This window comes from Oncorhynchus keta, chromosome 28 (assembly GCF_023373465.1).
Source record: "Oncorhynchus keta strain PuntledgeMale-10-30-2019 chromosome 28, Oket_V2, whole genome shotgun sequence".
NCBI classification, from domain to species: Eukaryota; Metazoa; Chordata; class Actinopteri; order Salmoniformes; family Salmonidae; genus Oncorhynchus; species Oncorhynchus keta.
Window position 1 is genome coordinate 20657575 of NC_068448.1, and position 26717 is coordinate 20684291.

The 26717-nt window shown below is 41.9% G+C and overlaps 1 protein-coding gene and 1 non-coding gene across 5 annotated transcripts in view; one reads left to right on the top strand and one right to left on the bottom strand.

Moving 5' to 3' along the window:
• The first annotated feature begins 1091 nt into the window (after positions 1-1091).
• LOC118360549 (diacylglycerol kinase beta-like) overlaps positions 1092-26717 on the top strand; it is a 51132-nt gene continuing 25506 nt past the window's right edge. Inside the window, exons 1-15 of one of the 4 annotated variants that reach the window (XM_052485091.1) lie at positions 1092-1371; positions 6407-6493; positions 6820-6896; positions 12411-12543; positions 12752-12826; positions 12941-12990; positions 14750-14824; positions 14977-15093; positions 17228-17345; positions 17715-17803; positions 17977-18096; positions 22822-22920; positions 23185-23271; positions 25141-25214; positions 25323-25397. In XM_052485091.1, coding sequence (XP_052341051.1) covers positions 6418-6493; positions 6820-6896; positions 12411-12543; positions 12752-12826; positions 12941-12990; positions 14750-14824; positions 14977-15093; positions 17228-17345; positions 17715-17803; positions 17977-18096; positions 22822-22920; positions 23185-23271; positions 25141-25214; positions 25323-25397 — 1265 coding nt within the window. In that variant the 5' untranslated portion in view covers positions 1092-1371; positions 6407-6417. The other 3 variants (XM_052485093.1, XM_052485092.1, XM_052485094.1) reach the window with 3 other exon arrangements.
• On the bottom strand, positions 16227-16302 carry trnaa-ugc (transfer RNA alanine (anticodon UGC)). Its single transcript has one exon. It is a non-coding gene; the product is annotated as a tRNA-Ala (tRNA).

The window sequence follows — 26717 nt, forward strand, 5'->3', positions numbered from 1 at the left end:
GAGCTCATAGGTCTAATGTCTCGAGCACACTGACCGTGTCATTGCATTTTGTTAAACCAGCTACGTTTGACTGCAGCGGCTTTTATTATGCGTTCTGTGTGGTCCATACATTGGATTTCTCGAACTTACGCCTTGATCACACCGACGGTGTTTTTGCGCAAAATGGTGAGCAGCAGCACCTGGATAAGTGTGCAATAAAAGTTCAACATTCCCCTTCTACTACCATTTCTGTCAAGCGGTCTACAGTTTGACGCATACTTTCGATAAATCCAATGTAAGCACCACAGAGAACGCACTGCAACTGCGTTCAATTAGATGGTGTGCAGTGTTCACTTAGAAATGAATGTACTTTTGGTGCACCAAAATGCAAAAAGCTGTCTGTGATCGAGGCGTTATTCGTTACACTGTATGTGTAGATGGCTTGACAGAAATGGTAGCAGAAGGTGAATGTTGAACTTTTGTTGCACACTATCCAGATGATGTTGCGTACCATTTTGCGCATATACACTGTAGGTGTGATCGAGGCTTGCTATTTCTTTTACATAGCACACCCACCTGTGCCAAACGCCTTGATCACACCGACAGTGTTATTGCGCAAAATGGCAAGCAGCATCATCTAGATATGTGTATAACACAAGTTCATCAGTCACCTTCTGCTACCAGTTCTGTCAAGCCGTCTGCGCATACAGCGAGATAAATCCAAAGTTTGCACTACATAGAGCGCACTGCAACTGCCTCTGCAACTCAATGCTGTAAGGCAAACGCAGCGTTCCATTGAAAATGAATGTACCTCTGGTGTACCAAAAATCAATAACCCTATCCGTGTGAACGAGGCGAAACTGGTCCAGACTTCTTGGCGGAAGATGTACTGTAGTTCGCTATAGGCTCACAGTGCATTGAAAATCAAATGTAGGAAAAATGTCCTATCGATTGCAACTGAATTTGTCCATCGCTGCTCTATTATAGCCTAGGGCACATAAATGATAAGAGAAGAACGCACATCCATATACTAGAGTAGACTGGGATAAATGGGGCAAGCCCAATGTAGACTACATCCCCGCGTTAGTCAAAGTGCCCGCAGATGACAGTTCGAGGCGGCGATTTGCTTCTTTTTTTTAATAGCTAGGGAGGGGGAAATCGCTGAGTCGGGCGTGGCAGTCAGCCAATCTTTCTTGTTATCTCTGGGTAAATGAAAGCTGACAGCTAGACTACCTTTCTTGTAGCGTCCACAGACAATTTCCGTCGATTTGCTGGGTGTAAAAACGTTGAATTGCGCCTCGATCCTCGCTGAGGAAATATCTTACCGGACGAACGGCACGACACTCCGTTTAAGGACGACAGACAGACAACGCTCATCATCGCGAAATATAGGTAGGCTAATTGATGCTCAAAACAGCCTCATTTAGTACTACTGGATGAAGTTCAACGAATCGTGTATGCTTGTTCACAACTTTGCATACAGATATTGCCTGTGAATTTCGTTGCGCCGCTGCCAAGTTTGGGTAAGATCCATATTTCATGGGAGAGACGGTGTCCCTCGCCTCGCCCAACTGATCTCAGTTGGTTCCCTGGTTGGGCAAAACAGGCTACTTTTGAGTGGGATCCTACTGATACATCCAATGATGGGTTTCTATATACATTGACTACATCTGCAGCTTCTGTTCCCATGTTTCTCCCCTTTGAAACCTATAAGCCTAACCTTTAGACATGCTCCTCTTTAGACTATAGTTAACATAGGGCATGTTTTATAGCCTAGAAGGAGAGATAAGTTACTAAGAATATAAGTTGAATATACTGTTTAAGGTTTTACATAGTGTTAAACTGTCACCCTTATGGCTCAATAATGTAGACCAGACAGGTTGGAGACAAGTTTTACAACTGCCTGCAGACAATGTTGGACCTATGGTCCTTGATACAAGGAGCTCTGTCTGGATGGAAAATGCCATTTTGGTTTATATGATTTTCATTAGCAATGTGACATCTTTGCAAATAACTTTTGACTTTGAATAATACAGTTACTTGCCATCTAACTGATTAAAACAACTGACAAAGCAACACATTGCTCAACACACAACCATAGTTGCACCATTTAAGACATGATGTTTGTCCCTTCTGATATTTACTTTACTGTGTGCTTATTTCCCTTGGTATGTGTCTCCTTAATTAAGTTACCTATGGGTAAACTAGGTCTTCTGGCCATGCATTTAGAACATGTTGGCAAGTAACAATCAGAGTTTAACTACATTTTGGGCTTTCATCAGGTTTCCTTTAACATTTTACATTTTTCTGGGTCATGCAACCACAAACAGTCACAGGGATGGTTCTGAAACTTTTAATTTGGTCTTTTGAGTGTATTTCTGGCTGGACATATTGCCAGCATGATGTGGCCTAAAGGGTGCCTTGATAACCTTGCAAATAACTATTCCATTATTTGAACAACAGATTACCCAGAACATTTTAGGGATTTGAAACGACATGGTCATTTTTCATTGCTAGTGTAGTTTTTGCATTTCCATTCAAGTCAAGTGAGGTCATCAGTTCCTTTTTAAATCTATACCATTTCCTGGTTTCCCTCCCCACTGGAAAATTGGTTGCCAAAAAACAGAAATGTTATCCTCGTTCTGGGAAAGACCGTCTCTTAATGAAAAAGTCATACTTAACCTGCACAGCTAAGTAATTACAGGGAAACACCGAGAGAGGCATTCCTGGTCAGGTCAACCTGTCGTTAAGGAAACAGACTATCTCTACAGACGGATCAGGAAGCGGGTCACACTATTGCTGCAGAGAAATTAAATGTAATTAATGAAATTAATCTAATAGGGATCTATAGAGCTTCTAGAGGGATTGTGTGTGTGTTTACGATCATGCAATCACACAATCTAAACATTTGATCATTTACTCCCTTTACCCTATACACAGATTGTTCATTTCAATGGTTTTACAATGACAGTACAGTAAGAGTAAACAGTTCCTCCAAACATGTGCCAACGCTCAGCGTGAAAGTGGCGTGGTTACTGGAGGGAAGGGTGCACCCTCACAAGTCCAGGCGGGTTTGTGTTTTTTTCTGTATTGTACGCACCACGGTGTTCCACGGGACAAACTCAACACAGTCTGCTGAATAATATTTTTTTTTACGTCATACACATTGTCTGGTTAATAAAAAAGGCAACAAGCTGTGCCTCGCCCACATTTGCCAGAAATGTGTGATTCATGCATAGGAGCCAAAGTCTCTCCACTCAGACAAACCCTGCCTAACATCTGGCATTTGTTGTTTACGTCTCAAATGTCATTAACCAAGTAATGGGTGAACTTCCAGTGATCCAAACTGTGTTATCAAGGAGTTGCACTCTAGCTCTGTGGTCAACTGCGGTCAACACTCAATAAAAAAAGTTTTAAAAAAGATGTAGCAAAACTCATGTCATAGGCTTTGTTTTATTTTGGATGAACCTTGAGAAGTGACGTTCTGAGCAAAGGGTCCATTTTAGAGCAAGGATATCAAACTCATTTAGCCCCAGGGGGCGCATTCAGTCTTCAATGAGGTCTGGAGGGCCGCATTGAAAATTGGTTATATTTCCTGTGCAAATAATAGTCCTCTAACCATAGATTTTGGAATGTTCAATGCTCCCTTTCTAGCTTTCATTTGAGTCATTATTACCCAGCTGGACACAGTATGTTTGTAGGTCCATTCTCATTTCTACAGTTTATTTGGTTTTAGTCATTTTGTCCCTTTAGTCTTTTTTCTTCTTCTTCTCAAACCACCTGTGGGCCGGATTTGACCCTGTATGTTTAACACCCCTGATTTAGAGAGAGGGAGTATTCCCCCATTCACAGGATGAGTCACAGTGGTGTGGGAGGAGAGATGGTGGTAGTGCCGGGGAACACTCATAGCTGCTGGCTGGCTTGGCTGAGGGCTCCCCCTGCCCTCCCTCCCTCCCGTTAGTCACTCATGGCAATGCGCTGATGGAGCATTGCTGATGTAGGGAAACACTTTCCATAGCAACCAAGCATGTCCTTCCTTCTATCTGCTAACCTACCTGATGTCATTTAGCTGGGTGCTTATATTTGTCCTATTTAAACACATGCACAAGTGTATTACAACCATGTGTGAATTGGAAATGTTTTTTTTGCATATCCCAACTCTCCCTGAGACACCCTCAGAGTGGGGTCACTCATGGTCACGGCCAGGGTCTGCCAATATCAACGGCGACGCTGGAGCAAGTAGGGTTAAGTGTCTTGATCAAGGGCACATCGGTAGATTTCTTTTCACCACCTCAGCTCTGGGATTCAAACTAGCTTCCTTTCAGTTTCTGGCCCAATGGTCTAACCGCTAGGCTACCTGCCACCCAGTATACAAGGGAGTATTAAGAACGCAGAGGCATTCCACAGGCAGATAATAACCTGCTGAGGTTTCTGATGTGTCTGGATGGATGGTTGCCTGGATCTCCCCCTTTCAGCTATACCAATCTACTCACCGGTTATCACAATCGGCATAATCCTGACGTGTGTGTGTGTGTGAGGTTGGGATGGGGATATGGGGTGGCCAGTTTGGTGCCCTTTTTTGACTTCACGTGCCTTTTTATATATAGTACACATTGTTCTGTCTGGTAGTAATTTCCAGTCTGCATGTAAAAATCCTGCATGCAAATGTCATATCTGATCAGGAAGTCGAGAATCAGATTTGACCCAGGTTGCTCGGTCTTAAATCATGGCAGAGAAGGATGGTATACCGTCTGTCCGACATGAGTGAATGAAACATGCATATGTCAGCGTGTTTCTTTGAAGGGCATGAAGAATGGCCATCTGCCATATTGCCACAGGCAAGGGTACACATCTAGAAGTAGCCTAAAACTAGATTTTACATCTTGTTTAGAAGCACATCTTTATTATGCTCTTAGAAATGTATTTTTTATTGTTACATTAGCAGAAATGAGCAGTTCTGATTTGATTAATTATTTGAACTGTATTGTTAAGGCCCTAACAGGAATCCCAAAATGTTGCATTATGTGCAGTATAAAACTAGTCATTGGAGTTGGTAGTTATCAAGATTCTTATTTAAAGGCACTTGCCTGCCATATTCCACTTTTTCCATCAACAAGTGCAGGTTGACATTTGTCATGAGTTTTGTCCTAGAGACAGAACTGAGTGATTTCTCCCTTAGATAGGCCAGCTGCAAAGTCAAAATTGTCTATTAGGCAGGGTAGCCTAGTGGTTAGAGTGTTAGACTAGTAACCGGAATGTTGCAAGTTCAAATCCCCGAGCTGACAAGGTATAAATCTGTCATTCTGCCCCTGAACAGGCAGTTAACCCACTGTTCCTAGGCCATCATTGAAAATAAGAATTTGTTCTTAACTGACTTGCCTAGTTAAATAAAGGTACAAATGTAATGAAAACACATGCTTTTGGTCTTAATTTACAATTAGGGTTAGCAGTGTGGTTAGGTTTAAAATCTGATTTTACTTTGTGGCTGTGCTAGCTAGTGACCTCTGCAGAGCTGCCTCCCAGATTCATGACAAAAAACAATAACCTGCTCAACAAGTGGCACTTTCCTGTAAAGTCTCTACTCCCTCAGCTGATTGGCTGCCAGAACAAAATTGCTAGGCAACGCTGTTAACCTTTTGAGGAGAATTGAGTTGGGACAGCGTGACCCTTTTGTTGGCACAGAGAGAGACAGTGGTTCCGCGTCACATGTAAAGGAGTGGGCGTTTAAGAGTTTAATTAGGTTTCAGTACTACTCCATGACTGACTTGACTTGACTGCTGTAGATATATACTGACTGGTCGACCTATACTCCTGTGGTATTATTAGGGACTGGAACTATTTTTAAATGGAGATTATGGTAATAAAATAATTTGGAAAACTGGGTCAGACATTTAAAGAACAAAGAACAAGGCTTTGGGGAGACATACTCTTGAGACATATGTCTCTGGTGTGTCTGTGGCCTGATACTGCTTATTTAGAGCTTACTTTGAAGTAGTGGTCAGAGGTGTGAAGTGTTGCTTGAAACCGTTTATGCTTAGAAGTTATGGTACATCGTTTTGCTCATTGTTATTTTGGAGTGGGAAGAGGGGATTCTGACACATTTTCTCACAACCCTTAACATCATGACTAGAGATGACTAAAGGGCATTGAGGGGTATTTGCAAGCCAGATCTGGCGTTGAACTGTGGTTCTTGCCAATTTGCAGATGTAAATCTTGTGGGTATAAACAGGCCGTTTCTATCTGGTTTGCATGGGGTTATGATCTGAAGCGTCTTGTGACATTATTTCTAAACAAAGCCTCGCGAGTTACTACCTAGGACTGTTCAGCTTACAATTCTGGTTTGATGTCTGAGCCGCCTCCATTTCACATTCACACAGAAGACTGATTACTTGTTCCTCCTCCTCTCGCCCTCTGGTGGTTTGTGCAGACGCAGGCAGCATGTCCACCCCCACTGTCACAGAGTTGAAAGAGCTGAACCCAGTTGACTTCATCCAGCTACAGCAGTACATTGACTGTGAGTACAGGCTGGCAGTTTCCTTGCACCCCTTTCCATTTACACCCACACGCTGTCATATCTGTATATTTCTAAGTATCTGCAAAACGTTGCACCATTGCGCCCACATGATCTTTCTTGGTAGATCTCTGGATTTAGACATTTTCTGAACATCAATGTTAAGGAACATTAACGGAATTTCAATGCCGTAGTACACCGGCCATGTATGAATGTTGCTATGTAGAATATATGCAGTTTTCCGTCTATAGTTTGATCATTTGTGATTACGCATTCGCTGTTAGAGCCATTACTTCGACAGATGTTTAGTGCGTTTCTTCTCCTCCTAGACTGCAGGCTGAGGGTTAAAGATGTGCTGAGGGAATTTGATGCAGATGGCAGGCTGGCCCAGCACAGACATGGAGAGGTGAGAGGAAACAATGGCCAGGTTGATACTGACCCCACCACAACTCATGTCTGCTTCAGTCCATCTTAAATGTTCGGGGTACATATTATAGTTTGTGCTCATGTGATACCCCCGCAAACAAATAATTGTTTTCCTAATAGTAAATCCACTAACTAAAACATTTATCGTGTTTATAGATCTGACTTCTATATAAAGCCAATCAATTCTAAGAGACATGGCTTCAGGGATTGATTAATTTACAAGCAGCTGAAGTTGCTAAAAGAAATTACCTCTTCAGTTGTGCCAATTCTGGAAGGTCTGTGTGATGTGTTGGCCTCATGCAGAGTAAGCCATAAGGGGATTTTAACTGGACAGTTACCAAAATTGCCAATATCGGCAGTTGGATTAGGGTAATTGCTGTCTTTTAAGAGGAATAAAAGTGGTAGACTAGCAGTAATTTAAGGGCAACCATGGGTTACAGAATACATTTTACAACAAGGATAATGACAAAGCCACACCCTCAAAGTACTGTAATTATCAAGGAAGTGGAAAATCTGACAAACGGCACAGAACATTTTTGGCGTGGTTATCTAATCCCCTTCTCTCCTCTACACCAGTCTCCTTAACATTGAGGTTGGGCTGAATAGTGGTGTCATACTTTATTACTGTGGCAGTCATGTAGTGTATCACCCAGGGAAAAGCAACCGCAACCAGAAATGGGTTTGTGGTTCAGTATTCCAGAGGGAATTCTGATTTGAAGCCCTTAAGCAAATTAGTCCCCCTACATATTTCCAGAAAAAAAAGTCAGCTGGCACAATTTATTGAAATGGGGTCTTTATTGGGTATCTGACAACTTCAGGAAGTTATGCACCAAACCCCTTACTGTACAATCTATAACAGGGTTTGCCAACTGGCAGCCTTTGGCTATATTTGATTTGTCTCCACATTATAAATACAGTCTCAGTTCTTGCTGCCTTCAGAAAGGATTCACACCCCTTGAATTTTTCACATTGTTACAGCCTTAATTTAAAAATGGATCCAAGCTTTTTTGTCCCCGGCCTACACACAATACCCCATAAGGTCAAAGTGGTGAAAACTGACAATCTGAAATGTCTTGAATCAATAATCAATTCACCCCCTTTCATGGCAAACCTGAATAAGTTCAGGAGTAAAATGTAGCTTAACAAGTCAGACTGGACTCAGTGTGCAACAAGTGTTCAACATGATTTTACAATGACTACCTTATCTGTACTCCTCACATTATCTGTAAGGTCCCTGAATCAAACGGATTCAACAACAAATACCAGGAAGGTTTTCCAATGCCTCACAAAGGGCACCTATTGGTAGATGGGTAAAAAAAAAACAAATAGAACACTATTTACACTTTGGATGGTGCATCAATACACCCAGTAGCTACAAAGATACAGGCATCCTTCCTGAATCAATACTGGAGAGAAAGGACACTGCACAGGGATTTCAGCATGAGGCCAATGGGGACTTTCGTTTAATAGCTGTGATAGAAAACTGAAGATGGATCAACATAGTTACTCCACAATACTAAACTATTGACAGTGAGAAAAAGGCTATAGAATAAAAATATTCCAAAACATGCATCCTGTTTGCAACCGCACTAAAGTAATATAGCAAAAAAAGGGGCAAAGCAATTAACTTTGTCCTGAATACAAAGTATCGATTTGCCTCAAACATAACATTAGTGTACCTCAATTTTTTCAAGCATAGTGGTGGCTGCATCATGTTCTGGGTATGCTTATAATCAAGGACTGGGGAGTTTCTCCTGGATACATTTTTTTGATAAACACAGGCAAAATCCTAGAGGAAAACCTGGTTCAGTCTTTCCACCAGACACTGGGAGATTAACCTTTCAGCAGGACAATAGCCTAAAACATGGCTACATCTACACAAGTTGCATACCAAGAAGATAGTAAATGTTCCTCAGTGGCAGTGTTAGTTCTGATTGTCAAGCTATGATCATCCAATTTGACAGAGCTTGAAGAATTTTTTAAATGGAAAAATGTTGTACAATCCAGTTGTGCAAAACTCAAACTTACCCAGAAAGCCTCAGACGTAGTCACTGCCAAAGGGGATTCTAACACTGTCTTGTGGGAACATGAAACTCAATATGTCACTAAGGGAACAAAGAAAATCACTGACAACCAAACAAAGGGGTTCTGAAACACATGGGTGCCCACTGAAAGTTGCCAAAGCCAATCATAAGGGGTTCTGAAAGACACCCACCATGGATTCCCACTAGGTTTGCCTCCAAAAAGCCAAAGAAAACCCCACAAAGACTTAGGATGGCAAGTAAACAGAATATGGAACAAACAAGGGAAACCAAAAATAAGCTTCTTTCAAACTTATATCGGTTGAGCTTGGCTCACACATCAGCTGTCATAAAGTTTAGCTCTCCCAACATCTCTCAAGCTCAACTAGAGCACTGGGCCAGCTGCTCCTAAAATAGCACCTGGGCCAACACAGGTGAAACACCTTCCCACTAACGAGATGGAAACCAGCACAGGTGTAACACATAACGACTGACGAGGTGACACCAATCTGTGCGCCCTTTGTCTTTTGCGCTATAATGCTATATGTGCTAAAGGTCCAACCTCAAAACATAAATGGAAAAACCAAAACCTGTAACAACATGTATTGACTCAGGGGTGTGAATACTTTTCCAAAAATGTTCAATACATGTTTTCACTTTGTCATTATGAGGTATTGTGTGTAAATGGGTCAGGGGGAACAATTCATTTAATCAATTTATAATTCAGGTTGTAACACAACAAACATGTGGAATAAGTCAAGGGGTATGAATACTTTCTGAAGGCACTCTATATATTTCTTATGGTTGGATATGAAAGACTGTAAAACCGCCAGCAAATTAACTCCAGGTGATTTTAATTTTGGAAATCTGTTCCAAAGTATTCCCACATATAATAGAGATACAGTGTCTTCAGAAAGTATTCATACCACTTGACTTAGTCCACATTTTGTTTTTATGGCCTGAATTCAAATTGATTACATTGATTTTGTTCTTACCCATCTACACACCATACCCCATAATGAAAAAGTAAAAACATAGATTTTTTGCAAATTTATTGAAAATGAAATACAGAAATGTCTTATTTACATAAGTATTCACACCCCTGAGTCAATACATTTTAGAATCACCTTTGGCAGCGATTACAGCTGTTAGACTTCCCCAGAAAGACTAAGAGCTTTTCACACCTGGATTGTACAATATTTGCACATTATTATTTTTTAAATTCTTCAAGCTCTGTTAAGTTGGTTGTTGATCATTGCTAGACATCCATTTTCAAGTCTTGCCATAGATTCTGCCATATATTTTACTGCCATACAGTAAAAACTGTAACTAGGCCGCTCAGGAACATTCAATGTCGTCTTGGTAAGCAACTCCAGTGTACAGTATATTTGACCTTTTAGGTTATTGTCCTGCTGAAAGGATAATTTCCCAGTGTATTTTGGAAAGCAGACTGAACCAGGTTTTCCTCTAGGATTGTGTCTGCTTGGCTCTACTCAGTAATGTGATTTGTATTTTTACCCATCTACCAATAAGTGCCCTTCTTCTTTCTGGTCTTTGTGGTTGAATCTGTGCTTGAAATGCACTGCTTGACTGAGGGACCTTACAGAAAATTGTACGTGTGGGTAAAGAGAGGAGGTAGTAATTCAAAAATCATGTTAAACACTATTATTGCACACAGAGTGAGTCTGTAACACAGCAACATTTTGAAAAAGTCCAGGGGTGTGAATACTTTTTGAAGGCACTCTATATATATGATCGAGTACAAATTTAAGCAATTCAATTATTGTTTTTGTCAAATATTACATCTGTTTGGGCATCTTGCGGTGCATTAGCAGTCTACAAATTACAGTGCCTTTTGGAAACTATTCAGACCACTAGACTTTTTCCTCATTTTGTTACCTTACAGACTTTTTCTAAAATATATATTTTTTTTTAAACATGTATTCTCATTAATCTACACACAATACCTCATAATGACAAAGCAAAAACAGGTTTGTAGACATTTTTACACTTTTACATGCTTATTCAGACCCTTTACTCAGTACTTTGAAGCAGCTTTGGCAGCGATTACAGCCTTGACTCTTGAGTATGACGCTCCAAGCTTGGCACGCCTGTATTTGGGGAGTTTCTCCCAGTCTTCTCAAGCTCTGTCAGGTTGGATGGGGAGCATCGCTGCACAGCTATTTTCAGGTCTCTCCAGTTCGATCTGGTCCGCACTCTGGCTGGGCCACTCATGGACATTCAGAAACTTGTCCTGAAGCCACTCCTGTGTTGTCTTGGCTGTGTGTTTTGGGTCGTTGTCTTGTTGGAAGGTGAACCTTTGCCCCAGTCTGAGGTCCTGATCGCTCTGGAGCAGGTTTTCATCAAGGATCTCTGTGTACTTTGCTCTGTTCATCTTTCCCTCGATCCTGACCAGTCTCCCAGTCCCTGCTGCTGAAAAACATCCCCACAGCATGATGCTGCCACCACCATGCTTCACCGTAGCGATGGTGCCAGGTTTCATCCAGACGTGACGCTTGGCATTCAGTCCAAAGAGTTCAATCTTGGTTTAATCAGAACAGAGAATCTTGTTTCTCATGGTCTGAGTCCTTTAGGTGCCTTTTGGCAAACTCCAAGCGGGCTGTCATGTGCCTTCTACTGAGGAATGGCTTCCGTCTGGCCACTCTACCATGAAGGCCTGATTTGGTGGAGTTCTGCAGAGATAGTTAACCTTCTGGTCTGTTCTCCCATCTCCACAGAGGAAGAGGGACTCTGGAGCCATGTAAGCGTGACCATCAGGTTCTTGGTCACCTCCCTGACCAAGGCCTTTCTCCCTCGATTGCTCAGATCTGTGCCTCGACACAATCCTGTCTCGGAGCTCTATGTACAATTCCTTCAACCTCATGGCTTGGTTTTTGCTCTGACATGCGCTGTCAACTGTGGGACCTTATATAGACAGGTGTCCTCCTTTTAAAATGAATGTCCAATAAATTGAATTTACCACAGGTGGACTACAATCAAGTTGTAGAAACATCTCAAGGAAGATCAATGGAAACATGATGCACCTGAGCTCCATTTCAAGTCTCATAGCAAAGGGTCTGAATACTTATGTAAATAAGGTATTTCTGTTTTTTATTTGTAATAAATGTGCAAAAATGTCTAAACCTGTTTTTGCCTTGTCATTGTGGGCTATTGTGTGTAGATTGATGAGGGAAAACATTTATTTAATCCGTTTTAGAATAAGGCTGTAACGTAACAAAATGTGGAAAAAGTCAAGGGGTCTGAATACTTTCCGAATGCACTGTATATGTAATTATGTTCCGGCCCACTGACCATCCGCTTAAGGAAATATGTAGTTGATGATCCCTGCTCTAGGAATTAGTCTTCTCACCTAAATCACTCTGCTCTGAATCAGACTGTTTTGATTACTATTTTAGAAACCATCCATCTCCCATCAATTTACTGATTGATTGATATCCCATCTTCTGTTCCAGTGTATCAATGAGGAAGGCTTCCGTCTCTTCCTGAAGACCTATTTGGAGGTTGAGGACTTCCCTAAGGATCTCTGCCAGCGCCTGTTCCGATCCTTCCAGAGCGGAACCGAACTAGACGGGCAGGACAACGCCAGTATGTTTATTTGCCCATGTGTAGAATACCTCTTGAATACCATGTGTTGGCTTATTTTGTTGTCTATAGTTTAGTCATCAGTTTCACTATTGCTATGTGTTGTTTTTTTTAAATCAAAGTCCACAGACTGAACCTGAATATGTAGCTATACTGTGTATATCCACTTCACCATCCTCCTCCCCCTCCTTGTCATCCTCCTCTCCTTTAGAAGAGGTCTTTCTGAAGGACGTTTCGTGTTACTTCTCTCTGTTGGAGGATGGCCAGCCCAGAGACAAGTTGGAGTGTGAGTCTTTATCATATTTTCTCCACTGAGTAGCAGCTTCTTGTTGCAGTCTATTTGTATAGATATTTGTTTGAGTGCCTTTTCAAGATTTTTATATGCACATTTTTCCCTCAGTTGCTTTCAAACTGTATGACAGAGATGGCAATGGAGTCCTTGACAGCTCTGTAAGTCAATTTGTAATATTTTTTGTGAACTACAAAGAATAACTACACCCCCCTAGGTATTATCCCAGTTTCCCCATTACCCATTTCAAAATAATAACAATGTAATAACATGTAATGACTGTCTGTTGTTGCAGGAGACATCACCTCATACCCTTTCATTTTTACAGTACCAGTCAAAATTTGACACACTTACTCATTCAAGGGTTTTTATGTATTTTTACTATTTTCTACATTGTAGAATAATCGTGACGACATCAAAGCTATGAAATAACATATGGAATCATGTAGTAACAAAAAAGTGTTAAACAAATCAAAATATATATTATATTTGAGATTCTTCAAAGTAGGCACCCTTTGCCTTGAAGACAGCTTTGCACATGCTTGGCATTCTCTCAACCAGCTTCACCTGGATCTCTTTTCCAACAGTCTTGAAGGAATTCCCATATATGCTGAGCACTTGTTGGCTGCTTTTCCTTCACTTTGTAGTCCAACTCATCCCAAACCATCTCAATTGGGTTGAGGTTGGGTGATTGTAGAGGCCAGGTAATCTGATGGAGCACTCCATCACTCTCCTTTTTGGTCAAATAGCCCTTACACAGCCTGGAGGTGTGTTGGGTCATTGTCTTGTTGAAAAATCAATTTTAGTCCCACTAAGCGCAAACCAGATGGGATGGTATATCGCTGCAGAATGCTGTGGTAACCATGCTGGTTAAGTGTGCCTTGAATTCTAAATACATCACAGACAGTGTCACCAGCAAAGCACCCCCACACCATCACACCTCCTCCTCCATGATTCACGGGGGGAACCACACATGCGTAAATCATCCGTTCACCTACTCTGCGTCTCACAAAGACACAGTGGTTGGAACCAAAAATCCCCAATTTGGACTCAAGGACAGATTTCCAACGGTCTAATGTCCATTGCTCGTGTTTCTTGGCCCAAGCAAGTCTCTTCTTCTTATTGGTGTCCTTTAGTAGTGGTTTCTTTGCAGCAATTCGACCATGAAGGCCTGATTCACGCAATTTCCTCTGAACAGTTGATGTTGAGATGTGTCTGTTACTTGAACTCTGAAGAATTTATTTGGGCTGCAATTTCTGAGGCTGGTAACTCTAATGAACTTATCCTCTGCATCAGACGTAACTCTGGGTCTTCCTTTCCTGTGGCGGTCCTCATGAGAGCCAGTTTCATCATAGTGCTTGATGGTTTTAGCGAGAGCACTTGAAGAAACTATCAATGTTTTGGAAATTTTCCGGATTGACTGACCTTCATGTCTTAAAGTAATGATGGACTGTCATTTCTCTGTTCTTGCCATAATATGGACTTGATCTTTTACCAAATAAGGTAAAATCTTCTGTATACCACCCCGACCTTGTCACAACACAACTGGTTGTCTCAAATGCATTAAGAAGGAAAGAAATTCCACAAATTAACATTTCATTGAAATGCATTCCAGGCGACTACCTCATGAAGCTGGTTGAGATAATGCCAAGAGTGTGCAAAGCTGTCATCAAGGCATAGGGTGGCTACTTTGAAGAATCTCAAATATAAAATATATTTTGATTTGTTTAACACTTTTTTGGTTGCTACATGATTCCATGTGTGTTATTTCATAGTTTTGATGTCTTCACTATTATTTAACAATGTAGAGAATAGTACAAATAAAGAAAACCCCTTGAATGAGTAGCTGTGTCCAAACTTTTGACTGGTAATGTATATCAGGTCTTCTCATAAGAATAACTAATACTCTTCTTCCTATAGGAGGTGGACCGGATCATTGCTCAGATGATGCACGCTGCAGATTACCTGGACTGGGATGTGTCTGAGCTGAGACCAGTAAGCGTGGCCAAATGTGGGATGTCCCTTACAATTACTGATATCAGAGGAGAAAATACATATTTTAATTAATTCTACAAATATCTGCTGAACAAAACCTCCCAAAAATACTAATTTAGATGCTAAGCTAGAATGCACTTTGGTTTGTTCAGGTGCTGAAGGACATGATGACAGCCATCGACGCAGACAGCAGTAACACGGTCTCTCTGGATGAGTGGGTGGAAGGCGGAATGAACAACGTCCCTCTGCTGGTATTACTTGGGCTGAAGGTGGGTGAACCATATTCTCCTTCTGGGTTGTGTTCATTAGGAACAAAATGGAAGAAACAGGGAGGGACTACTTGGATTTCCAATAAGAAATGCTGGTTGCTGTTGCAAAAATGGTTTGATACATTTTGCCCAAATGATTAAGACCCTAATGTCACTGGGGCAGAAGGTGGAAAAGGGACCATCCATCATTCCTTCCCCTTTTATTGCGTCAACAAATGTTTCCTGTGCAGGCCGGGAGGAGTACACATGATGCATCCTCTTTGTGTTGATTATAAGATGTCTACACACAACAAAATGTTTTTTGGTCCCCACGTAATATACTGTACACAGCAGAATGATACAAAATACCGAAGCTCAGCACAAGAAAAGGCAACTGAGTTTCTTCAAGCCAGTTCCAAAATAATTTATGGACTTCTATCTTTTTATTCATTTTATTTATTATTTTATTATTTGATTTGATTTGATTTGATCCTCTTTGTGTTATATGCTGAGTGTACAAAACATTAAGGACACCTGCTCTTTCTGTGGTATAGACTGACCAGGTGAATCCAGGTGAAAGCGCTGATCCTTTATTGATGTCACCAGTTAAATCCACTTCAATCAGTGTAGATGAAGGGGAGGAGATGGTTAAAGAATGAGTTTTTGAGACAGTTGAGACATGGGGGATTGTGTATGTGTGCCATTCAGAGGTTGAATGGGCAAGATAAAACACCGGTTTGTGTCGAGAACTGCAATGCTGCTCTCTCTCTCTTTCTGTTACTCTGTATGTTGCTCTCCTTCTGCTCTTACCTCTGTGCACCACCCCTTTGTTGACTCACTCATGCATGTGTGCTAAAGTTACCTGTTTCACATACACATGTATCTCTGCACCACCAGAGTGAGTTAGAGGAAGTGGGGAAAAGCCTATCTATTATTCTCATTCACAACTCCATCTAACCTCACCCTCTGCATCAATTAGTAGCAACTGCAATGGAAAGGAAGAACATAAACATTAATTGTTACAGTATAAAGAGTAAGTTATTATGTTTAGAACAATGAAACTAAGTGGGGGTGCTATTTTATTTAGAGTCATTTAGCAGACGTGCTTATCCAGAGCGACTTACAGTAGTGAGTGGATCTGTTTTAATTTGTACTGGTCCCCCGTGGGAATCAAACCCACAGTCCTGACATTGCAAGTGCCATGCTCTACCAACTGAGCCACATGGGACCACTGGCACTCTTGTCTCCCAAGTGCTGAGATCTGGAAATACTAGCGTCTGAGAAAATATCTTAGGGGGTATGCTTACTTATTGAACATGCAGTTTACTTTTGGGTCTGTTATCAGACTGCATTACAAAGATCTGAACTGTAAACTGGTCTTTCTCGTGCCCCTACTACAATGCCAGGTACTTCCCCTCAGGCTATTTCTGGCCACCAATGAGAATATCATGGAGGCCTTCATCCAGCACTCTCACATTTTGCTATGTGCTGATTTTAGGGGCTATGCTTCATACACATAGACTGACTGAAAGTCTGGCTCTGAGCTGAGGCACCATGAGTCATTTAAACCAATGTTTGTCAAATATTTTTTTACTGTGTATTTGTGTCTATAATCTGGAAAAGAGCATATACAATCTGTGACCATGTTACTGTATAATATTGTGTTGCAAACATTGGTGTTACTGATGTAGTATTGCATAGAAAGGGCTTATATTTACCCAAGGAGATTCCATGGAAATATGGCAGAAATGTACATTCCATTCCTCATTTAATTATGCAGCATAATTCTGATATTTTGATAGATGGGATCATGGCATGCAAAGGCCATTGTAAAGCCAACTGTAAAAGTCAACACTGAACTGTCATTCCAGGAGAGTCATCTCAGAGGCGATTTATGTTGCTAACAGCATCACTAATAGCCCCAATCTCCAACCATGAGACAATATTAAAATAAAATGTGTATCAATGTTGCATTGCTTACATAATGTTTTCCAAATATGAGATCCAACATTTACCCTTAGAGTCAGTGTTTGTTTTAGGAGTGTGCAAAAATGGTCAAAATAGTTTTTGACATATAAGATAAAAAAGCACAAGGTTTTTATATTTAGTTTATTATACCATAATATGTGTTTTCTCCCCCACCATCTACCCCCAGATGACTCAGAAGGATGGGCAGCACCTATGGAGGATGAAAAATTACAACAAGCCTGTCTACTGCAATGTGTGTCAGAGCATGCTGCTAGGACTGAGGAAACAGGGGCTTTGCTGCACCTGTGAGTGTCATTGTCTGGTCTCACCACTAGAGGGAAATACAACATAACTTCCTCAATCCACTCAAAGCAACAACAAAAAATTACCAGGAAGACACCTATCCTGAACTTACAATTAAAAGCAAGTTAGTGGAATCACATTCTCATGATCAGATGATGTCAACATGTACCATTAGATAACCATTATGACCTATGACATCCCCACATATTTCCATAGGAAAAACTGTAGTGGCGTTGTTTATTGTTTACTTAATTGTCAGCCTTGTATATCTTGTCTTGATTAACATGATTCATTAAACGAGAGAATAACAATAATAGTTGAAAACACAATGGAGACACGTAACGCATTGTTTACTTGTCTTTGTTTTCAAGGTTGTAAATACACGGTCCATGGACGCTGTGCCAACAGAAACCCAGCTCCCTGTACTAGGACCTATGTCAAGTCTAAGAAAGACACGGGAGTAAGAGTTTTTTTTCAAACAACATTTTACAATGGCATTTGCAATTATATTAATATTTCCAATGCCTCTTCATTCTTAGTGTATGTTGTAATGTGAATTTCTAAGCCACTCTCTTTGTCCCGGTGAATGTATGTCATTCTTGCATCTGACTCTGCCTGTGTCTCCCGCCTCAGGTTCCAACCCATGACTGGGTCAGTGGGAACTGTGACTCTGGGAAGTGTGACAAGTGTCAGAAGAAGATCAAGAGTTATCACGGGCTGACGGGCAAACACTGTGTCTGGTGCCACTCCATGGTGATGAGGGAGGGCTCCTGAGTAGCCCTGTGGTGGGGAGAGTTAGGCCCCTTTAAGTTATTAGGCCAGTCTTTTCTTCCAAGCAGAATATTTACATATTACAATCTGTTGTTCAATCTGTTCATGGAGTGGTCTTGCAAGAGCTATGTCTGGAACTACGTCTGGATTTACAGTACCAGTCAAAAGTTTGGACACACCTACTCATTCAAGGGTTTTTCTTTATTTCTACTGTTTTCTACATTGTAGAATAATAGTGAAGACATCAAAACTATAAAATAACACATTTACATTTAAGTCATTTAGCAGACGCTCTTATCCAGAGCGACTTACAAATTGGTGCAAACACCTATGACAACCAGTGGAACAGCCACTTGCATCTAAATCTTGTTGGGGGAGAGAAGGGGGGTGAGAAGGATTACTTACCCTTACTTACCCTATCCTAGGTATTCCTTGAAGAGGTGGGGTTTCAGGTGTCTCCGGAAGGTGGTGATTGACTCCGCTGTCCTGGCGTCGTGAGGGAGTTTGTTCCACCATTGGGGGGCCAGAGCAGCGAACAGTTTTGACTGGGCTGAGCGGGAACTGTACTTCCTCAGTGGTAGGGAGGCGAGCAGGCCATAACACATATGGAATCATGTGGTAACCAAACAAGTGTTAAACAAATCAAATTAGAGATTCTTCAAAGTAGCACCCTTTTCCTTGATGACAGCTTTGAGGTAGTTAACCAACACACCTCCAGGTTGGCTCCCGAGTGGTGCAGCGGTCTAAGGCACTGCATCTCAGTGCAAGAGGTGCACTGCAGTCACTGGTTCAAATCCAGTGACTGCAATCACATCTGGCTGTGATTGGGGGTCCCATAGGTCAGCGCACAATTGGCCCAGCATCGTCTGGGTTTGGCCGGGGTAGGCCGTCATTGTAAGTAAGAATTTGTTCTTAACTGACTTGCCTAGTTAAATTGTTGTTTTTTAAAATAATATTTTAAAAGGGCTATTTGACCAAGAAGGAGAATGATAGAGTGCTCCATCAGATTACCTGGCCTCCACTCCACAATCACCCGACCTCAACCCAGTTGAGATGGTTTGGGATGAGTTGGACTGCAGAGTAAAGGAAAAGCAGCCAACAGGTTCTCAGCATATATGGGAACTCCTTGAAGACTGTTGGAAAAGCATTCCAGGTGAAGCTGGTTGAGAGAATGCCAAGACTGCGCCAAGTTGTCATCAAGGCAAAAGGTGGCTAGTTTGCAGAGTTTAACACTTTTTTGGTTACTAAATGTGTTATTTCATAGAAATTAGGTATAACTGACATTAAAACTATCAACATGTTAAATGTGCAACCAGAGGGAAAATAACTCTGGACCACCTATACTCCACTACTCCACACACAGAGATGCATACATAGCTCTCCCTTGCCCTCCATTTGGCAAATTTGACCATAATTCTATCCTCCTGATTCCTGCTTACAAGCAAAGATTAAAGCAGGAACCACCAGTGACGAGATCAATAAAAAATGGTCAGATGAAGCAGATTCTAAGCTACAGGACTGCTTTGCTAGTACAGACTAGAATATGTTCCAGGATTCCTCCAATGGCATTGAGGAGTACACCACATCTGCCATTGGCTTCATCAATAAGTGCATCGATGACGTCGTCCCCACAGTGACCGTACGTACATACCCCAACCAGAAGCCATGGATTACAGGCAACATCCGCACTGAGCTAAAGGCTAGAGTTGCCGCTTTCAAGGAGCAGGGCTCTAACCCGGAAGCTAATAATAAATCCTGCTATGCCCTCCGACGAACCATCAAACAGGCAAGCATCAATACAGGACTAAGATCGAGTCGTACTACACCGGCTCTGACGTTCGTCGGATGTGGTAGGGCCTGCAAACCATTACAGATTACAAAGGGAAGCACAGCCGAGTGCTGCCCAGTGACTCAAGCCTACCGGACGAGCTAAACTACTTCTATGCTCGCTTCGAGGCAAATAACACTGAAACATGTATGAGAGCACAAGCTGTACCGGAAGTGTGATCACGCTCTCCGCAGCCAGTGTGAGTAAGACATTTTACATTTACATTTAAGTCATTTAGCAGACGCTCTTATCCAGAGCGACTTCACAAGGCCGCAGGGCCGGACGGATTACCAGGACATGGACTGCGAGCATGCACTGGCCAACTAGCAAGTCTTCACTGAAATTTTCAACCTCTCCCTGTCCGAGTCTGTAATACCAACATGTTTTAAGCAGACCGCTATAGTGCCTGTGCCCAAGAACACTAAGGTAACCTGCCTAAATGACTACCGACCCGTAGCACTCATGTCTGTAGCCATGAAGTGCTTTGAAAGGCTGGTCATGGCTCACATCAACACCATCATCCCAGAAACCCTAGACCCACTCCAATTTGCATACCGCCCCAACAGATCCACAGATGATGCAGTCTCTATTGCACTCCACACTGCCCTTTCCCACCTGGGCAAAAGGAACACCTATATGAGAAAGCTATTCATTGAATAAAGCTCGGCGTTCAATACCATAGTGCCCTCAATGCTAATAAATAAGCTAAGGACCCTGGGACTGAACACCTCTCTTTGCCACTGGATCCTGGACTTCCTGATGGGCTGCCCCCAGGTGGTAAGGGTGGGTAACAACACGTCCGCCACGCTGATCCTCAACACAGGGGCCCCTCAGGGGTGTGTGCTCTGCCCCGTCCTGTACTCCCTGTTCACTCATGACTGCAAGGCCAGGCACGACTCAAACACTATCATTAAATGTGCCGATGAGACAACAGCCTGATCACAGCCTGATCACAGCCTGATCACCGACAACAACGAGACAGCCTTTATGGAGGAGGTCAGAGACCTGGCCGTGTGGTGCCAGGACAATAACCTCTCCCTCAACGTGGTCAAGACAAAGTAGATGATTGTGGACTACAGGAAAAAGAGGACTGAGCACGCCCCCATTCTCATTGATGGGGCTGCAGTGGAGCAGGTTGAGAGCTTCAAGTTCTTTGTTGTCCACATTACCAACAAACTAAAATGGTCCAAGCACACCATGACAGTCGTGAAGCGGGCACGACAAAACCTATCCCCCCTCAGGGGACTGAAAAGATTTGGCATGTGTCCTCAGATCTTCAAAAGGTTCTACAGCTGCACCATCGAGAGCATCTTGACTGGATGCATCACTGCCTGGTATGGCAACTGCTCGGCCTCTGACCGCAAGGCACAATAGAAGTTTACGTACACTTAGGTTGGAGTCATTAAAACTGGTCTGGTTCATCCTTGGGAGCAATTTCCAAATGCCTGAAGGTACCACGTTCATCTGTACAAACAAAAGTATGGAAGTCTAAACACCATGGGACCGTGCAGCCATCAGGAAGAAGATCCTTTCTGTCTCCTAGAGATGAACGTACTTTGGTGCGAAAAGTGCAAATCAATCCCAGAACAACAGCAAAGGACATTGTGAAGATGCTGGAGGAAACAGGTACAAAGTATCTATATTCATAGTAGAACGAGTCCTATATCGACATAACCTGAAAGGCCGCTCAGAAAGGAAGAATCCACTGCTCCAAAACCGCCACTGCACTTTTTGGATAAATGATAAATGATAAATCCTCTGGTCTGATGAAACAAAAATAAAACTGTTTGGCCATAATGACCATCGTTATGTTTGGAGGAAAAAGGGGGAGGCTTGCAAGCCAAAGAACAATACTCCAACCGTGAAGCACGGGGGTGGCAGCATCATGTTGTGGGGGTGCTTTGCTGCAGGAGGGACTGGTTGACTTCACAAAATGGATGGAATCATGAGGATGGAATATTATGTGGATATATTGAAGCAACATCTCAAGACATCAGTCAGGATGTTAAAGCTTGGTCACAAATGGGTCTTCCAAATGGACAATGACCCCAAGCATACTTCTAAAGTTGTGGCAAAATGGCTTAAGGGCAACAAAGTAAAGGTATTGGAGTGGCCATCACAAATCCCTGACCTCAATCCTATAGAAAATTTGTGGGCAGAACTGAAAAAGAGTGTGCGTGCAAGGAGGCCTACAAACCTGACTCAGTTACACCAGCTCTGTCAGGACGAATGGGCCAAAATTCACCACAACTTATTGTGGGAAGCTTGTGGAAGGCTACCCGAAACGTTTGACCCAAGTTTAACAATTTAATGGCAATGCTACCAAATACTAATTGAGTGTATGTAAACTTCTAGGAATGTGATGAATCAATAAATCATTATCTCTACTATTATTCTGACATTTCACATTCTTAAAAAAGAAAGTGGTGATCCTAACTGACCAAAGATGGAATTTTTACGAGGATTAAATGTCAGGAATTGTGAAAAACTGAGTTTAAATGTATTTGGCTAAGGTGTAAGTAAACTTCTGACTTATACTACTTCAACTAACCAGTGCCCCGCACATTGACTCTGTTACTTTTATCTCTTATTCTTATCCGTATTTTTTTAAGCATCTCACTGTTGTATTCGACGCATGTGACTAATAACATGTGATTTGATTTGATTCATTATTACTCTACAATGTAGAAAATAGTCAATATAAAGAAAAACCCTTGAATGAGTAGGTGTGTCCAAACTTTTGACTGGTACTGTATGTCCGTGAACAATACAGCACTTTGTGACTACTTTGATATAAAAATGCTTTATAAATCAAATGTGGTTAGCTTTATAAATGAATAATTTGATAATAGATATCACTGGCTGTTACTGTATTCCAGCGCCATGATGACTGTGCCTCCCAGGAGCCCTCCGACTGTAACTGTGGAACTCTCAGAGACCATATCCTCCCCCCTTGGGCCATCTACCCTGTTATGAAGGTACAGGATAACCTACTGCCCTATGACAGGTGTCTAATACTGTAAAGCTCACATAAGGATATATTTTAAGGAACCTCAACTTAGTGAAATTACTTTTATTCTCTTAACATTCACTCACATGCAATGGTAATAGTAGGATAGCTAAGATGTCTAGTTTGAGAAACAATACATCTGTATTTGACTATTATACGGTTATTGCTTGTTGTTTTATATGATCTCTGGATTTGCTAAGTTGACTGTTCATCTCTCTCTTGACCCCATCAGGAGAAGCCTAACAGCATGAAGAACGGCTCCTCGAGCTCAGCCGGTGACAGTGACCACAACACCACTCCTGACGGAAAGGTGCTTCAGGTACGTACTAGTACCCTGTTTAGGCCTTTCCCTATTACAGGACTGCTGGATAGTAACTGGTGTGAGTAAATAAGCAACCGTGTCTAACTATTTTACCTTGTTTAGAGTCTAGAGAACTGTCACTAGGAAGTGCCTCACAGCCATATTCCATTTAGACTACAGTGGGGCAAAAAAGTATTTAGTCAGCCACCAATTGTGCAAGTTCTCCCACTTAAAAAGATGAGAGAGGCCTGTAATTTTCAACATAGGTACACTTCAACTATGACAGACAAAATGAGAAAAAAAAAATCCAGAAAATAACATTGTAGGATTTTTTAATGAATTTATATGCAAATTATGGTGGAAAATAAGTATTTGGTCAATAACAAAAGTTTATCTCAATACTTTGTTATATACCCTTTGTTGGTAATGACAGAGGTCAAAAGTTTTCTGTAAGTCTTCACAAGGATTTCACACACTGTTGCTGGTATTTTGGCCCATTCCTCCATGCAGATCTCCTCTAGAGCTGTGATGTTTTGGGGCTGTTGCTGGGCAACACGGACTTTCAACTCCCTCCAAAGATTTTCTATGGGTTTGAGATCTGGAGACTGGCTAGGCCACTCCAGGACCTTGAAATGCTTCTTAAGAAGCCACTCCTTCGTTGCCCGGGCGGAGTGTTTGGGATCATTGTCATGCTGAAAGACCCAGCCACGTTCCATCTTCAATGCCCTTGCTGATGGATGGAGGTTTTCACTCAAAATCTCACGATACATGGCCCCATTCATTCTTTCCTATACACGGATCAGTCGTCCTGGTCCCTTTGCAGAAAAACAGCCCCAAAGCATGATGTTTCCACCCCCATGCTTCACAGTAGGTATGGTGTTCTTTCGATGCAACTCGGCATTCTTTGTTCTCCAAACACGACGAGTTGAGTTTTTACCAAAAAGTTTTATTTTGGTTTCATCTGACCATATGACATTCTCCCAATCTTCTTCTGGATCATCCAAATGCTCTCTAGCAAACTTCAGACGGGCCTGGACATGTACTGGCTTAAGCAGGGGGACACGTCTGGCACTGCAGGATTTGAGTTCCTGGCGGTGTAGTGTGTTACTGATGGTAGGCTTTGTTACTTTGGTCCCAGTTCTCTGCAGGTCATTCACTAGGTCCCCCCATGTGGTTCTGGGATTTTTGCTCACCGTTCTTGTGATCATTTTGACCCCACGTGGTGAGATCTTGCGTGGAGCCCCAGATCGAGGGAGATTATCAGTGGTCTTGTATGTCTTCCATTTCCTAATAATTGCTCCCACCGTTGATTTCTTCAAACCAAGCTGCTTACCTATTGCAGATTCAGTCTTCCCAGCCTGGTGCAGGTATACAATTTTGTTTTTGGTGTCCTTTGACAGCTCTTTGGTCTTGGCCATAGTGGAGTTTGGAGTGTGACTGTTTGAGGTTGTGGACAGATGTCTTTTGTACTGATAACAAGTTCAAACAGGTGCCATTAATACAGGTAACGAGTGGAGGACAAATGAGCCTCTTAAAGAAGAAGTTATAGGTCTGTGAGAGCCAGAAATCTTGCTTGTTTGTAGGTGACCAAATACTTATTTTCCACCATAATTTGCAAATAAATTCATAAAAAATCCTACAATGTGATTTTCTGGATTTTTTCCCCTAATTTTGTCTGTCTTAGTTGAAGTGTATCTATGATGACAATTACAGGCCTCTCTCATTTTTTAAGTGGGAGAACTTGCACAATTGGTGGCTGACTAAATACTTTTTTGCCCCACTGTATATGTTATCTGAATATACTGACAATATAGACTGAATATACTGACAATATCATTGTATCATTGTGAAACTGCTGTAATCTTTGAACTATTTATCTCTGATCAGATTGATCCGGTCCCAGACACTCATCCTCTTTTAGTGTTTGTGAACCCTAAAAGTGGAGGCAAGCAGGGAGAAAGGTGATGCTACAAGTGAACACTCCTACACAAATGGGCATTTATGGTTGAATAATAAACAATGTCAATGTTTCTATTTTACCATTTCAAGTCCTATTTTATTCATTTCAGAGTTCTGCGTAAATTCCAGTATTTGCTGAATCCACGGCAGGTGTATAACCTATCCAATGGTGGACCTGGACCAGGGTAAGGTTTCCCATATGGATAACTGCATATGATGTATAGACCACTATTAGTATAAAATGAAAAACTGCACTCTGTTTTACCTGCATCACTAATTGGACAACTGGGGTGTATTTAGCAGCTTTAAATCTCGAAAATTACATTTAAGACATTTTACATTTTGAGGAGTCTGAGATCAAATCAAATCAAATTGTATTTGTCACATACACATGGTTAGCAGATGTTAATGCGAGTGTAGCGAAATGCTTGTGCTTCTAGTTCCGACAATGCAGTGATAACCAACAAGTAATCTAACTAACAATTCCAAAACTACTGTCTTATACACAGTGTAATGGGATAAAGAATATGTACATAAGGATATATGAATGAGTGATGGTACAGGGCAGCATACAGTAGATGGTATCGAGTACAGTATATACATATGAGATGAGTATGTAGACAAAGTAAACAAAGTGGCATAGTTAAAGTGGCTAGTGATACATGTATTACATAAGGATGCAGTCGATGATATAGAGTACAGTATATACGTATGCATATGAGATGAATAATGTAGGGTAAGTAACATTATATAAGGTAGCATTGTTTAAAGTGGCTAGTGATATATTTACATCATTTCCCATCAATTCCCATTATTAAAGTGGCTGGAGTTGGGTCAGTGTCAATGACCTTGAGATAGAAGCTGTTTTTCAGTCTCTCGGTCCCAGCTTTGATGCACCTGTACTGACCTCGCCTTCTGGATGATAGCGGGGTGAACAGGCAGTGGCTCGGGTGGTTGATGTCCTTGATGATCTTTATGGCCTTCCTGTAACATCGGGTGGTGTAGGTGTCCTGGAGGGCAGGTAGTTTGCCCCCGGTGATGCGTTGTGCAGACCTCACTACCCTCTGGAGAGCCTTACGGTTGAGGGCGGAGCAGTTGCCGTACCAGGCGGTGATACAGCCCGCCAGGATGCTCTCGATTGTGCATCTGTAGAAGTTTGTGAGTGCTTTTGGTGACAAGCCAAATTTCTTCAGCCTCCTGAGGTTGAAGAGGCGCTGCTGCGCCTTCTTCATGACGCTGTCAGTGTGAGTGGACCAATTCAGTTTGTCTGTGATGTGTATGCCGAGGAACTTAAAACTTGCTACCCTCTCCACTACTGTTCCATCGATGTGGATAGGGGATGTTCCTCTGCTGTTTCCTGAAGTCCACAATCATCTCCTTAGTTTTGTTGACGTTGAGTGTGAGGTTATTTTCCTGACACCACACTCCGAGGGCCCTCACCTCCTCCCTGTAGGCCGTCTCGTCATTGTTGGTAATCAAGCCTACCACTGTTGTGTCGTCCGCAA